The sequence below is a fragment of the Nannobrachium achirus genome, assembly GCF_963921795.1.
Source record: "Nannobrachium achirus genome assembly, chromosome: 7".
NCBI lineage: Eukaryota > Metazoa > Chordata > Actinopteri > Myctophiformes > Myctophidae > Nannobrachium > Nannobrachium achirus.
Window position 1 is genome coordinate 9,044,839 of NC_137816.1, and position 15,752 is coordinate 9,060,590.

At 42.7% G+C, this 15,752-nt stretch overlaps 1 protein-coding gene across 1 annotated transcript; it reads left to right on the plus strand.

The window, feature by feature from the left end:
• Positions 1-209: 209 nt before the first annotated feature.
• On the plus strand, positions 210-15,113 carry LOC308288407 (retinaldehyde dehydrogenase 3-like; the record flags this gene model as incomplete). The annotated part of the gene is made up of 13 exons (XM_080729842.1): positions 210-311; positions 1,061-1,165; positions 2,383-2,523; positions 5,431-5,560; positions 7,613-7,674; positions 9,433-9,561; positions 9,818-9,931; positions 10,699-10,801; positions 12,028-12,212; positions 12,319-12,483; positions 12,974-13,131; positions 14,849-14,923; positions 15,044-15,113. The coding sequence occupies 13 exons, from the start codon at positions 210-212 to the stop codon at positions 15,111-15,113; spliced, it is 1,539 nt and encodes a 512-aa protein (XP_080585968.1).
• Positions 15,114-15,752: the final 639 nt, after the last annotated feature.

Here is a 15,752-nt window from a genome sequence, read left to right on the forward strand (position 1 = left end):
AGTAGTAGGCCTACTTTTTCCACCACTGCAGATAAGGGCTCTTGATATTTTTTAGTGGGGCGGAGTTGGGCTATCCTCAACTGCTCTGGGTTGAGGGAGGAACTCCACATTCTTATAAAACCCACTGCATGAGCTGAACATTGTTCAGTAGACCGATCACTAACGCACGCTCCCAGACTGGTAGTGGACTGTTACAGCCGTCATTTATAATGGCCCAGAACGGAACTACAGAGAACGGGGTGATCGAAGCAGGGACCCACGTCCAGCCTTTACCCCAGCCTGTCAAAGTCCAGGAGATCAAGAACACCAAGGTAAAAGGGAATCTAAATTATTATATATTGCAATGTGTATTGAATTATAATGATGCTAGCATGTTGTTTTATAATTACAGTGCCACCATAACAGTTCCTAAACTTTTATGCCCGTGGCCCAAAAGAGAAATGTAACATGCCTGCAGAACCCAAACTTAAGCAGATCTACAAGCTCTCAATTACTACTATAATACTCTTAATTAATATAGGCTAATATTTAATTTATAGAATTTATTAGATGTGTTTGATTGTTTGTTTGAACATTTATAAAACATGTTATTTTATTTCTAAAAAATAAAATGATATATTTCAAAAGATTTTCCATCTTTTGTTTTTGTTTTTTTGTAGAAAAAGAAAATTTGATTTTTACTCGAGTCATGACCCACAAGAATTGACATGTGTGACCCACAAATGGGTTCCGACCCACTGTTTGGCCCACAGCATGTGGCTCTAGTCTTGTCTAAAGAAGCCTAATTCTTAGGCTGTCTCCTCTTGGGAAATGCCAATACTCACATCATAGGCTATTTAGAAGAAATATAATTTGCCTTATGTGTTGACTTAATTTGATCATATGGCAAAAAATGTGTCAAAATGTCTTTAAAAAAAAAAAAGGACATAACATGTTAAAAGTTTGAATAATGATTTAATGAAAATGTTTTACATGTTTTGACACAATAAAGTATATATATATAAAAAAAATTGATCATATGGCTAATATGTCAGTAAAAAAGTATTCCCCTTTCCTGCAGATATTCATCAACAACGAATGGCATACATCCACCAAAGGGAAGACGTTTCCAACGTTTAACCCAGCAACAGGTGCCAAAATCTGTGATGTAGAGGAAGCGGACAAAGTAGGTTACAAATGATGGGCCTGCAGAGTTCATTTAGCTTTGAAATGCTCTATCACATTTACAGTGGTGGAAAATACTCAAATGTTTTACCTAAGTAGAAGTATCAATACTGCAATGAATATAGTATTTGGTGCCCTCACACCAAAGTACCTATGAGAGTGGAATCCACGTTCCGCCAATGCATTTCAATGAGAGTGAAGCGGTTTCATGCCAGCAGAAGATTTCTGCAAAAAACGCTCCCTTCTCATTGAAATGCATTGGCGGAATGCGGATTCCACTCTCATAGGTACTTTGGTGTGAGGGCACCCTTAGGGTGCCCACACACCAAAATACCTGTGGAGTGGAATCCGCCAATGCATTTCAATGAGAATGGAGCGTTTTTTTGCCAGTAGAGGATTTCTGCAAAAACGCTCCATTCTCATTGAAATGCATTGGCGGATTCCCCTAGGGTGAGGGCACCCTAAAGGTGTGAGGGCATCCTAAAGGTGCCCTCTCAATGAGAATGGAGCGGTTTCATGCCAGTAGAGGATTTCTGCAAAAACCGCTCCACTCTCATTGAAATGCATTGGCAGAACGCGGATTCCACTCTCATAGGTACTTTGGTGTGAGGGCACCCTAAGGGTGCCCTCACACCAAAATACCTATGAGAGTGGAATCCGCGTTCCGCATTCTGCATTTTAATGAGAGTGAAGCACAGTTTCATGCCAGCAGGGGATTTCTGCAAAAAACGCTCCCTTATCATTGAAATGCATTGACGGAACGCGGATTCCACTCTCATGGGTATTTTGGTGTGAGGGCACCCTAACAGAGTATTTCCATATTGCAATATTGATACTTTTACTTACGTAAAACCTTTCAGTACTTTCCCCACCACTGCTCTCCTGATGAGAATAAAGTATAGCTACATCAGTTTGTAGGCCCATCATGTCAACTCTTTATTTAACCCATTTAGAACGGGTACACATTTTGTGTATCATTATTTTATGCTTTAACTATTGAAAAAGCAGCGCGGCACTCGGTGCCGCACTGTGAGCTTGTATATCTGCTATTTTTGAAAAGTCGTGAACATTAGAATTTTGACCCGATTCTATAAGTGTCTTTTGAATCCTTCTAATTCTAGGCCTAAATGGGTTAAGTAGCCTGAACTTTTTTTTATGACGATGAAACCCACAATTTAAACATAATTATTATTTACTGTTATGGTTTTGTGTCCACAGGTAGATGTTGACAAAGCGGTGGAGGCGGCGAGGGCGGCGGGGCAGAGAGGGTCGCCCTGGCGTAGGATGGACGTGTCCAGCCGCGGTAGACTGATGCACAAACTCGCTGACCTGATTGAGAGGGACCGGGTACTTCTAGCGGTGAGACATTTCATGCAGGTTTTAGGCTAATAAAGCTCAAGGTTCAAGGTTGTACTTTATTGTTACATCTTTGGTCGGTTCACTCAAGACAAGCTTTTTTGTAGCCTAGTAGTAATTAAACGTGTGTGTGTGTGTGTGTGTGTGTGTGTGTGTGTGTGTGTGTGTGTGTGTGTGTGTGTGTGTGTGTGTGTGTGTGTGTGTGTGTGTGTGTGTGTGTGTGTGTGTGTGCTGTAAGACTTATCGTTGATATTAACATGACTGAATTGTATTGGTTTGCATGCTGATATTGCACAAATATGGTCATACCATCATTCTTTCTTTCTTTCTCTCTCTCTCTCTCTCTCTCTCTCTCTCTCTCTCTCTCTCTCTCTCTCTCTCTCTCTCTCTCTCTCTCTCTCTCTCTGCCACTCTTTTCTGCCAGATATTGTTTGTAAAGGAATACCCTCATTCCTGTGCCATTTCACTCTGTTGAACTGCCAGTTTGCATTAAGCATCACCTTTGTAAACGAATCCGTACAGACGTGCGTGAAGTAGTATTATGAGATTGCATGTGACTGCAAACATGTCCTGGAGTGGTAGTGTTCAGGGGTATAGGGCTAATTATACTAAAACCCCTGCTCTGTTTGGGGAAATAAATGCCAGATTTAGCTCATGTAAATGCAGTAAAAAGCTATCTGTCAGGACCTCAGAGCCCAGAGGTGTTTTGCCTCGTATGATCTCTCCATTTGTTGTGGTTTGAAAATGACTTCAATAAACACTGGTGGTGGTGGCAAGGGGGGTGGGGGGGGGGGGGGTGTTAGGGGGGTCTGAGAGATTTGGATAAACAACGGCAGAACAAATGATGTTTGACACGCGTTATCTCACGATGCACAGACAGTACGGGTTTCATCACAAGTTTACGTTGATCGAAATCCAAATGTTACTCCCTTTTCGGATGGCGTATCTGAGTTTAGTTATTACAGCTCAACCGTCCCCATGCAGGCACTTATGGATCTGAGGTTTTATGTTCGCTTAGTTTCGCATGCATGACGACTATGGTTGCGCATTTTCCTACAGTACATAGGAATGGATCAACTGTATTTCACGGCCGTGGCTGATATCCCATAGCACCACCCTTGGCACCTCATACTGTATGCATGCAAGCCTTGCCAGCAATTGCAGCCACGCAGAACCGCCTGCCTTCCTCTTAGACTGAGATTAATTCATCATTATTGTAATCATTGGTTATCATTCTTCTTCCTGGAACTGAGAATGTATATGCAGTGTATTACGTTACCATATACTATGTACAGTTGTTGCACATTATTCTACAAATGTTGTTTTGTAGCAACCAGTAGACTGGCAAATGACCTCAAGAAGGAACTGTGCAAATCAGTGCACTTAATTGATAGTATAAATCTATACGCTGCTAAATCCTGAATATCATTTGTACTGTTAAATTAACACTTATAGGAGATGCAGACAGTGTACAGACAGACAGACAGACAGACAGATAATAATAATAACAACAACAACAACAACAACAATAATAACTAGTAAGACGCCTCAGGGCGACATGCGAGGCCCTAAAGGGCGAGGTCGCGCCAATTCTTGGCCATCTGGCCAGTGATGTATATTGGACCAGTTACCCATATATGGAGACCCCTGCATGATAGTCAACAATGTTATGTCAAAACATGCCCATATATGGGCATTACCAAATATGGGCATTCCCAGATACCGGTATGTCCTTAATATTGATGACATTGGGACAGGAATCTCCATACATGGGCATAAAACGTATGTTAATTAGTAAAGCCAAGCAGGGCCTTGGTGAGTTAGGGCCTGGGTTTGATGCCTGGGGATCTCCATATATGGGCATAAGGGGGTACCCTAACAGGGCATCACCTGGGAATGCCCATACTGTGTATGGACATTTTATTTATTTTATCCTTTATTAATAGATATCCATATACATATATGGACTTAATATTAACGTTTTCGGGGAAGGTAGAGTGTAACTCAGAGTAAAGCAGGCTCTTGGGGGATTGATGACATCAGAAATCTCCATATATGGGCATACAAGGGATTTTGTTTCTGGTAATGCCCATATATGGACCTTTATTAATAATAATATGTATCCATATACATACAATATATTTTATGCCCATACATGGAGATCCCTATCTGAACCAGCCACACAGATATGGGCCATGGCTTGGCCATCTGGCCAGTGATACCGGTATATATATCGATGACATCAGGGATCTTCATATATGGGCATAAAAGAGATTCTGAAGAATACTCATATATGGACTTTTACTAGGTGATGTCACCTGTGATATCACCTGTGATGTCACAGTGACAAGGGAACCAACCCATAGACTGTAAAAATGTGTACTGACTGACTGACTGACTGAAACGGAGACAAGCTGCGACATTTCTCATGGTATACATACCTCCGGTCGCAATAATAACCATTAAGACGCCCTAAGGGCGAAAAGCGACCTCGCTTTAATTAATATTGATGACATCAGGGTTCTCTATATGGGCATAAAAGGGATTCTTTTCCATTGCCAAATATGGGTCAACAATGTGATGTCACAAGTCACAGATCAGCTATAGATATTGAGGCGTTTTTAGGCTGTCTTGGTCATTTAGTCAACAATGTGATGTCACAACAGGTCAGCTATAGACATTGAGACGTTAACCAGCCAGCCTGCCTCGGACGGACAGGATCTGCCGGGTTTCATAGTAAACTACGGTTGCAATATAATAATAATAATAATAATAATACAAATACGTCATCCTTTTCTGGACAGTCAAAGATGCTTTACATAACTGAGTTTGATCATATTGAGGGCATATGTCACTCATTCTAATAAAGTGACATTTTGATTGGTGACATTACCTATTTCGCCCCTCCAGACCCTGGAAACCATGGACACAGGAAAACCCTTCTTACAGTCTTTCTTCATCGACCTGGACGGCAGCATCAAAACCCTACGCTACTATGCCGGCTGGGCTGATAAGATACATGGCAAAAGTTTGCCTGTAGGTGAGTATGCACGCGCTGCCTTTAACCCTTCCTAAAAGGAAATGGAGTCACTGTTGCTCGTGTAGGTGGTGTTTACAAAGAAAGGGCTGTGTTCTCTCCTCCTCTGTGACATGCACAATGATTCCTAATGGACATCCCCCCAGAGCTTTTATTAGCCCACTTGTTCAGTAGCGCTGCAAGGAAGCAAGTTAATTAGAGCTGAAGTCACCATCAGTCGGTGGATTGTCCACAGCCATGGGTGGCATCTCATCCAGCCTCTTAAAAACACAACGCAACATTCGTCCCCCCATCGGACCCATCCTGCGTCTCTGCAGCCACTGCAGGACGTTGGATAGACAAAACACGCTCCCCTCTTTCCTCTCGATTAGATTCCAATAGAGCGCTGAGAGACGAAAGGCCGCCGAGGACAAAGAAAGAGGAAGAGGCTGAGATGGTAATCAGTGAGGTGCGACCGTCTATAGGGATTAGCCCACAATCAGACACTTCACATCAGTGCCTGTTCAATGCCTCTGAGGCCCGTGCCACTATCTGTCAGGAGCCACAAGGCAGCCAGTAATCCCCCAGCTTTCATACTATAGCGAGTAGTAACGTTATTAACGTTCTCTTTTTGTTTCTTCTCCTCCTGTTCAGATTGTTGAGGCGATTGAAGTGTCATGTCGAGGTTACAGCTTGACTGTTTAGGCTTAACTCAATCAGAGGGAATGCGTGGGGGTAACTTTGAAAATAAGACGAGGTTGCAAGCCCGCCAAAGCTTGGCCAGAGGCTGTCTACCTGACCCTCCGTGCGTGCGTGCCTGCGCGCTGCGTAACGAGAGCAATTCCCGCAACCTTCAGTCTGTTTTGTGTGGGATGTTCCGTGTCCACTCCCCGCTATGTAAATGTGACCTTTGATAAGCTGCATGGCGTGGGCTCACCCACTCTAACAGGAAGATGAAAAGAGTTGGGGATGAGCATTGTGACGAGGGAGTCACCCTGTCTGCGATCACCCTCACTTTCTGCCGCCGCAGGAAACTGGAGAAGGTCACGGTGTAGCGCGAGAGGTCATATTTAAGCAATTGTGTGCCCTTGACTTGACACGTTTGTATACTAGTAAGGACCGTCTAAAATGTCACATACTGTATGTTGGCCTTTGCCGGTGCAGGTGACCAAGATAGTGCTTGCTGAACACATAATCGGAACATCCCCAGTTCGATTCTGGCTGCAAACCTGTGTTACATTTCGGGAGAGTGTTTTCTGCTGGTGATTCAGTCCGAGTGTATCAAAGGGTGCGTTCGGAAATGCGCACCGGGTGTAGTTAGGGTTAGGGGTTAGGGTTAGGTTTAGGCATAGTTTTACTGAGGTTAAGGTTAGGGCTAGGGTTAGGTTTAGGCATAGTTTTACTGAGGTTAGGGTTAGGATTATGGTTGGGTTTAGGCACTACACTGAGCACACACCCGGTGCGCATTTCCGAACGCACCATTTGATACACTCGGACTGAATCACCAGCAGAAAACACTCTCCCGTTACATTTCCCCCCTTGCTCTCGCTGAACTTCCTGTCTCTCTCTCTCTCTCTCTCTCTCTCTCTACACACCATCCTGTCTAAATGAAAAAAGCAAATGCCTAAAAAAAGGATGTACAATAATCTCTAAAAAGGCAAACTGCAGGAGTGTGAGAGTCGATTTGCCCCACACATTAAAAAAGAATGAGAGCTGTGTGTTCATGCTGTCTACTGGTTTACAGTGGGATGCAGATCAGAGGTATTGCAGCGTAGAGAAAGGGGCATGATTAAACCAATTCACTGTGCCCCAATTCTGGGGGGGGGGGGGGGGGGGGGGGGGGGGGGTTTAATTGCCTCTTCATTCCAAAAAGGTTAAGGGACACATTTCTACAGAGACAGTAGGCCTAATATCCCAGGACTACAGAGTGTCCTGAATCAGAGATGAAGGCAGCCGCACACATACACACATGCACCTGCACGCACAAAATGAATATACAGTTATACTGTATATGCAAACTAACAAACAAACAAAATCTGAATGGTTATAAAGTGATTTTGCTGTCCTTTTCTACAGATGAAAGTGTTATGTGTTTCACTAAGCATGAGCCTGTTGGCGTATGTGGAGCCATCATTCCAGTAAGTAAAAATGGGATCTGTTTTTAATCTATGACTAATAATGGTTTCATATTACTTTGGCATAGTGTGAAAAAGACTTAACTCACAGCAACACAGTGGAGACAATTAAATGCAAACATTTCAGGACCTATGTGTGCGTGTGTGTGCGTGTGTGCGTGCGTGTGCGTGCGTGTGCGTGCGTGCGTGCGTGCGTGCGTGCGTGCGCGTGCGTGCGTGCGTGTGTGTGTGTGTGTGTGTGTGTGTGTGTGTGTTTTGTCTGTTCTTACAGAAGAGGGAACATGTACTCTTGTCATGCTGTCCAAGAATAGAAGAACATTTTTAATGGCATAAAGAAACAGACCATTGCATAATGTTCAGTACTGTATATCATTTATAACCATTGAAAATATAATCCAATTCAATGGTACAGTATGTGATATAATCTGTGTCTTGTCCTGCCAAAATGAGAGGCCTGTGTGTGCAAATAACATAACGCTTCACTATGGTATAAGACTGCTTTGGCATGCATGCAATGTTTAATACAATTGATAGCTGTTATTTTTTTTTCACCATATCTGGCTATTCATTGTGATTTTTATTCTTAAAATAAGTGGCTCAATCATTTTCTCAAGTAACATCATAGGTTTTCTGGGAAGCATATCCAGGCTTAATTGGAACCATTGTACACTTAGTTTCAAGAGAAGCCTTTAACATAAATTAGCAAGGCAGCTGAACTTAATTCAAAAGCCCAGGCTCAATGTGGAAGCGAAATGAAAACCCTCGTGAATGTACCAGAAACCTAAGCTAAATCTTTGCCCTCCCTAACAAGACCTACTCTCTCCTAATCCTTCAAAGTGTACTCTTACACGAACACATCGCTAGAATGCTTTGTTAGTTGGAATATATGTTTTTCTTTCTTTTTTCCTTTTGATAATAACTTCATCAGATTTAGGGTGGGGCAGTGTTCAGTCTGGTGTTGTATCACATTGCACTTTGTCACAGACGACCCAGACACGAGAGAGTATAATTCCTACATCTTGACAGAATACGGCCATTCAGCTTTATCTATTGTGCATGAGCCTATATCTTCTAATGTTGCTTTGGCAACAAAGGAACAAAACGGCTGTTGTTTGACATGGGAGATTATATCATAAAAGTGAAATTTATACTGAAGGACGTTGTGTAATTACTAAAAGTACTACTGGCAGACACACAGCATGAGTCATTGTCAAAGGAAAACAGGAAACCTTTCTCTCGGCTCGACATCCCAAACTCCCTTAATGGTGATGACTGTATCCAAAGTGCTATAAAAGTTAACAATGCCTAAACAGTAAACATTCACCGTTCACATATATTGCCGTCTAATTTGTGTTTGAGTGTCGGATATTGTGTTCATTTGTTTCCAACTTGGAAAATAAATTAGCTCTTTTTGTAAAGGGTGTTCACTTTGAATCATCGCTTTGTTGCGATGATTGAGTCTGTTCAGCATCTTACTGTACATTAGAAACCGCTGTGAAACAATCTGCCTGGATCGTCGTCAAAATACCAGAAGGGGAGTTATAGAATGCTCTCTATTTGCTAAATGGCGGTGTGAATTTAACCCTGACAATGTAACGATGGACACGGTCCTTGCCGGTACATTTTCAGTCAGAGTAACAGAGGAGTTTACTGTGATAATTGCACAGTATTGATCAAGCTGATGCGTAGAGTTGAAGGTGTACAGTTGAAGGTTTACTAACTTTGTGTGTATCGATGCACTGTATTTGCTCTCTAAACCAGTGGAACTTTCCCCTACTGATGTTCACGTGGAAGATAGCGCCCGCCCTGAGCTGTGGAAACACTGTGGTCATCAAGCCAGCAGAGCAGACGCCTCTCACGGCCTTACACGTTGGTGCTCTCATCAAAGAGGTCAGACGTTAAGCCCTGTGTGCAGATGCTATGTGCAGAGAGAGTATGAATGATCCAAGCCGGAGGCTGAGGGACGTTAGGTTATAAACTATTATGGGTTTCACTGACAGCCCATTAGTTCAAAAGAATCTGGGCTTATGCCCAGGTCTTATGTGATTAGACTGCTTCCCTTTTATCATGTTTTCATAATGATTATTCAGAGCAAGGAGCCACTCTGGTCCTAATCACTAACATGCCTTCTGGGTCGCCATGTCAGGCTGGATTCCCCCCCGGAGTGGTGAATATTGTGCCCGGGTTCGGCCCCTCAGCCGGAGCAGCCATTGCCAGCCATATGGGCATCGACAAAGTGGCTTTCACCGGCTCCACAGAGGTATGGATAGCAATGTACTATACTGGCACCACAGTGTCAAATCGTTGTAAAACCAAAACCGTTCGCTTAGTATTTATCATTTTAAATAAACTAGTGAAAATAGCCGATCTACAAGCACACACCGTTGTGTGCTTGTGGATCGGCTATTTTCACTAGTTTTGTGCGACAGTTTTGTATGGTGATGCAGGGCTTTACTTGGTACAAATTTGAAACTTGCCCAACAGTGACAATAGGCCTATGTCTACAATTGAATGTAAAGTGGATATTCATATCTGAATAGGGTTTTGCCAAAGTGTTGCCAATGTGGCAACTCTTTGGCAAGATAAGCTATTTCACATTAATTAAATGTGATTTAAAAGTGTGAAATACAACTTTATATAGAAAAGCACATAAATAAATTAGTTTATTAATTCTATTATACCGGTAATAGGGGCCTATATACTACTAAATCAGCTTTAAGAACATTTCATTAATTTACAGTCATTGACAACATTATTTTATTAAACCTATTATTATTATTATTATTATGTTCTCATAAACATAACATTATACCTGTGGTATTATGATCACTGCACTGCAGTGATACAGTAATATCATATGAGCAGACACATGTTTTCAATAAGTCTCTCATCCCTGCAACTGATACTGATCTTCTCCGTCTTCTTTTATTAGGGACATGCAAATGAGTATCACATATGACACGTTGATTCATGACTTCCGGCTTGTACTGTATATGTGTGTGTGTCCTTCTGTCTGCTTGTGCTCAGGTCGGCCAGCTGATCAAAGAGACGGCAGCCAAAAGTAATCTGAAAAGAGTGACTCTGGAGCTGGGAGGGAAGAACCCATGCATTGTCTTTGCTGACTCAGACTGTAAGTGATGTGGTTTTGGTCTCTGTCTCTCTAACAGCAACAATGGAGACATCCAACAAAGGAGATATGAGTGTGCGCGTGCGTGTGTGTGTGTGGCGCGTGCGACTGCGTATGTGTTGGAGAGAGAGAGGAGAATAGCATGCATTTACTACAGAAAGTGTACTGTATGTAGATAGATTAAAGACTACCGGTAGTTGTATATTATGTTTGCCATTGTGAGTCATCAGTAATAGTAGGCCTATACTGTAACTTAATAATATGTAGTTTTAGGTTTCAACTAATTTGCAGCATAGCTTCAGACTGTGGAACGTGTACACACACACACACACACACACACACACACACACACACACACACACACACACACACACACACACACACACACACACACACACACACACACACACACACACAGTAAAGAAAGTGAAGAAAACATTTCCTCTTTGTTGGAGGTAATAAACACATAAAACAGTTAAAAAGACATAAAACCATACATAACACATGAAGCAAAGTAATCAGCTATTCTGCTGTGCAATAAACTAATTATAGCTAGGCTTTATAAAAACCCAAGATTGTCAGCTGTCACCTGTTTGACCTCCACCTTGCTGCGTTTCATTGGGTGATAGCTGTGGTAACGGAGGAGTGCTTGTGGTGATTAGTGTGGCCTGGTGGGGAGGCAGAAGGTCCCAGGTTTGATTCCTGGCGATGTATCGACTATCGAGGTATCACTGAGCATGCCCCACCCCCCACCACTCAATAATTATTGTATATTTTATTTACCCATTTAGGCCTAGAATTATTGAATGCTTTAACCAGTGAAAAATAGCAGACATACAATCTCACAGCGCGGCACCGAGCGCGAGCTTGTAGATCTGCTATTTTTAAGTCGTAAAAATTTGTATTTTCAAAGCGAACGTTTGTAATTCAAATTTTGCTTCTGGGTGGTCCCTGGAACTAGATATTTTGAGATGGGGGTCCGTGGCCAAATAACATGAAAAGGTTTGAGAACCACTGACATAGTAGTCTCTAAAGAACAGACTAACTGAGCTCCGTTTATGTGAAAATTACCTTTTCTTTGATGATGGCTGGCCAGATTGCTGACATAGAAACATAGGTTTTTCAAAAATAGCAGATCTACAAGCTCGCAGTGCTGCACTTTTGCCTAACTTCCATTTATGACCAATCTCCTCATGATACATACGTTTATTTCTGTTGTGTGGCTGCAGTGCAGTTGGCTGTTGAGGAGACCCAGAAAGGGTCCTTCTACAACCAGGGTCAATGCTGCACCGCTGCCTCCCGCGTGTTTGTGGAAGAGAGCATCTATGAGGAGTTTGTACGTCGCAGCGTAGAGAGCGCCAAGAGTATCGTCATAGGAGATCCACTGGACCCAAGGACCACACACGGACCTCAGGTACGTCTCTAAACTAAGATAGCACTGGGAGAGAGACATTCAGCTTTGATTCTAATAATAAATGATATTAATTTAATAAATTATTGTCTTTGTGTGATGCTTCCAGATTGACCGGCAGCAGTTTGATAAAATCATGGAGCTGATTGAGAGTGGGAAGAAGGAGGGAGCCAGACTGGAGTGTGGAGGGGTAGCCCTGGATGAAACTGGCCTGTTCCTCCAGCCTACTGTCTTCACTGGGGTCAAAGACCACATGCGCATTGCCAGGGAGGAGGTGCAGATATATATATACAACACCCAGCTTCATTCATAAAATTCAACTTGTCACTCAGGAATAGTATAGTGGTTATGGTGCACAAGACTGACACCTTGTGGATGTCTGGTTGAATTACACGTTGTATGTGTTTGCCCCTATGGTTTGCCCAAATATGTTTTATTTTCCAAATACAATATTGATAAATACATAAATCTCTCACACACACACACACACACACACACACACACACACACACACACACACACACACACACACACACACACAATTGTTAATTCAATTTCATTTAAAAATCACAATGTGCGAAGTGAGCAGTGCTGCTCTGTTGATGACGTCACAGAATAGGGACATATGACGTTAGTATTTTGATATAATGGAAAAACACTTGGAAAAACGCATGAACATACACACCAAGTCACGTATTGTAGCGGCTAGCTCCACTCAAAAATCTAATTTGTCCCTTCTGTATGACTTTCTTATACATTTGTAGATCTTTGGGCCGGTGCAGTGTATATTTAGCTTTAAAAGCCAGCAGGAGGTGATAGACAGGGCCAACAGCACTGAGTATGGACTTGTGGCAGCAGTGTTCACTAGAAGTATGGACCGGGCTCTCTCTGTGTCTGCTGCCCTGGACACGGGCACTGTCTGGTAAGACACTTCTACTCACGGTCCATCCTCTCCTAACCACTGAAAGGTTTATGGTGATTGTCTCCGCCAGGAGAGTATGTTTTCGCCCCTGTGCGTCCGCCCATGTGTGTGTGTGTGTGTGTGTGTGTGTGTGTGTGTGTGTGTGTGTGTGTGTGTGTGTGTGTGTCCGTCCCATTAGTTTGTTACCAGCTAATCTCCTGCGCCGTTGGCGCGGGCGCGGCCAAACTCTGCCCACACACTCCCTGGATGCCAATTCAGAACTTCTGCCCCACATTTCTCACATGGCCTTGTTCTAGCGCCACCATGAGGCTGATGTTTGCAAAACACATTTCTGTACACTACTCCTACAGATTTTGTCCACAAATCATGCAAATCGGTACACAGTATCTCTATAGTCATGTGATCAAGATGGATCTGTCCGACTTTCCATATTCCATCCTGATTGGCTACAATTGGCTTCCAAAGTTTGCAGGATTGCTCCATTTCGAACAAAATGCCTCAAATCATGGACACAGCGTGCAATCTTGGTGATATTGCCACGCACAGTCCCACTAGGCAGAGGAAGAAATGCCACTTCAAATCTCTTAAATCAGCCTCATTGAGGCGTTATAACAGGCCAATTTGTGTTTTTACCTTTAACTCCACCTATCAGTGGAAAACTTTGTATGCGCACTCCCTAGAGGGTAAGGAAAAACCTTTGCCTTGCATTTTATGTAAAACACATTCTTTGCTATTACTCCATCAGATTTTCTCCAACAATCACGCAAATCAGTACACAGTATCTCTATTGTCATGTCATCAAGACCGATATGTCATATTCCATCGTAATTGGCTAATATTTGCTTCCAAAGTTTGCAGGATTGAACAAAATGCCTCAAATCATGAACGCAGCTTGCAATTACCGTGACATTTGCCACACATATTCCCACTAGGTCAAGTAACAAATGTCACCCTTTTCACATTGGGCTATTATAGCGCCACCAGCAGGTAGACTTTTGCTAAACACATTTTTGGAACACAATGTCTGATTGCCATGAAAGGCCTAAGATTGGTGAGGAAGACATGCCAATCTTTTCACATTGGCCTATTATAGCGCCACCAGTACGCCTGACCTGAAAGAGACCTGTGCTCGGAAGAGCACTGTTTCTAGTTTATTACTATAGTTGTGTGCCGGTCGATTGACAACGCATCTCAGTGCAATGTGAGCTTATAAATGAGCTATAAACCAGTCATTACAAGGTTATTATCTTGGTTCATTCACTGAAACTCTTTCCAGACTCCACTGCTACGCCCCAAACAGCCCCATGATCCACAGCATAGTGCTTAGACTTGTAGTTATGAAAACAGACCACAAGGTGGCACTAGTGGAGCTTACCAGACAAAGCTTCTCTGTTGGAGCTGGAAAAGTGGTTGAGATGAAGAATCTGTGTCAGAGTGACCAACACATGCATGTGGTGTGCTTACTGCTTAGCAAACCCTACTATATTTTAACCAACATGGTTTTCTATAATCACCAATGTTTAATCACCAACTCTTAGATTGTGACCACAGTACAGTTTGTGCCTGCGGATCATTGGTCTCTGCAAAAGTGAACTCATTCTCTCTCTCTCTCTCTCTCTCTCTCTCTCTCTCTCTCTCTCTCTCTCTCTCTCTCTGTCTGTCTGTCTGTCTGTCTGTCTGTGTCTTTTTTATTTTCTCTTCCTCTCTGTCTTTCCAGGGTAAACTGTTACAATGCCCTCCACGCACAGGCCCCGTTCGGAGGTTACAAAATGTCCGGTAATGGACGAGAACTGTAAGATAATTCACCACCTCTCCTTATCCACACACTGTTCATCATTATTTGAATTCTAAGGCAATCTGCTCCTCTCTCATTTTCACTCCTCAAAATGTTTACGCCTTTGTTTTTCCTCAGTGGTGAATACGCCCTGGCAGAATACACTGAGGTGAAAGCAGTGACCATTAAACTGAGTGAGACCCTGTGAGACCACCCACCCCCCTTCACATCATGGACCACATCGCAGTACCCCCCTCCTTCACCCCGTCTGACTGCTGCCAGTCTGTGGGAACTTTATTCCAGTGGTTCTCAACCTTTTTTAGGCTGTGACCCCCAAAAGTAATCATATTTGAACTGAGGACCACCCCCCCACCCTGACAAGCACTTGGAATCGTAGGAGTCGAGTTGAGGCATTACATTTTGTTTGACTCGGTTCCACAGATTAATATTGTGAAAATAGAAAATAGACAATTCTTGTAGTCTATATGTTTGTTGATTGCTTTTTCATGCAGTAATGGTCAGGTTGAGAACCACTGCTGTATTCAACCGTTATGATGGGTTGCTATTCTCTTCTCACCAGTTGCTGGGGGAAAAAAGAAGAAAGTCCAACTTTCTTACAGGTTGTAAGAGATAAATGTGTTAGAAAATGAGGCTACAAATATGTCTAAAAAAACATTTTATTTTTTCTTTGCATTTGTTTAGGTAAGAGATTGATTGTATCTGTTTGTGAAGTCAAACATTTCAGTTGCATTACAGCACAATGGTCAGTAGCCAGTTGTATGATGATGATATGACAATATGATTATAGTATTTTTCAAATGACATAAAAGGGATCAAATCTGATGTG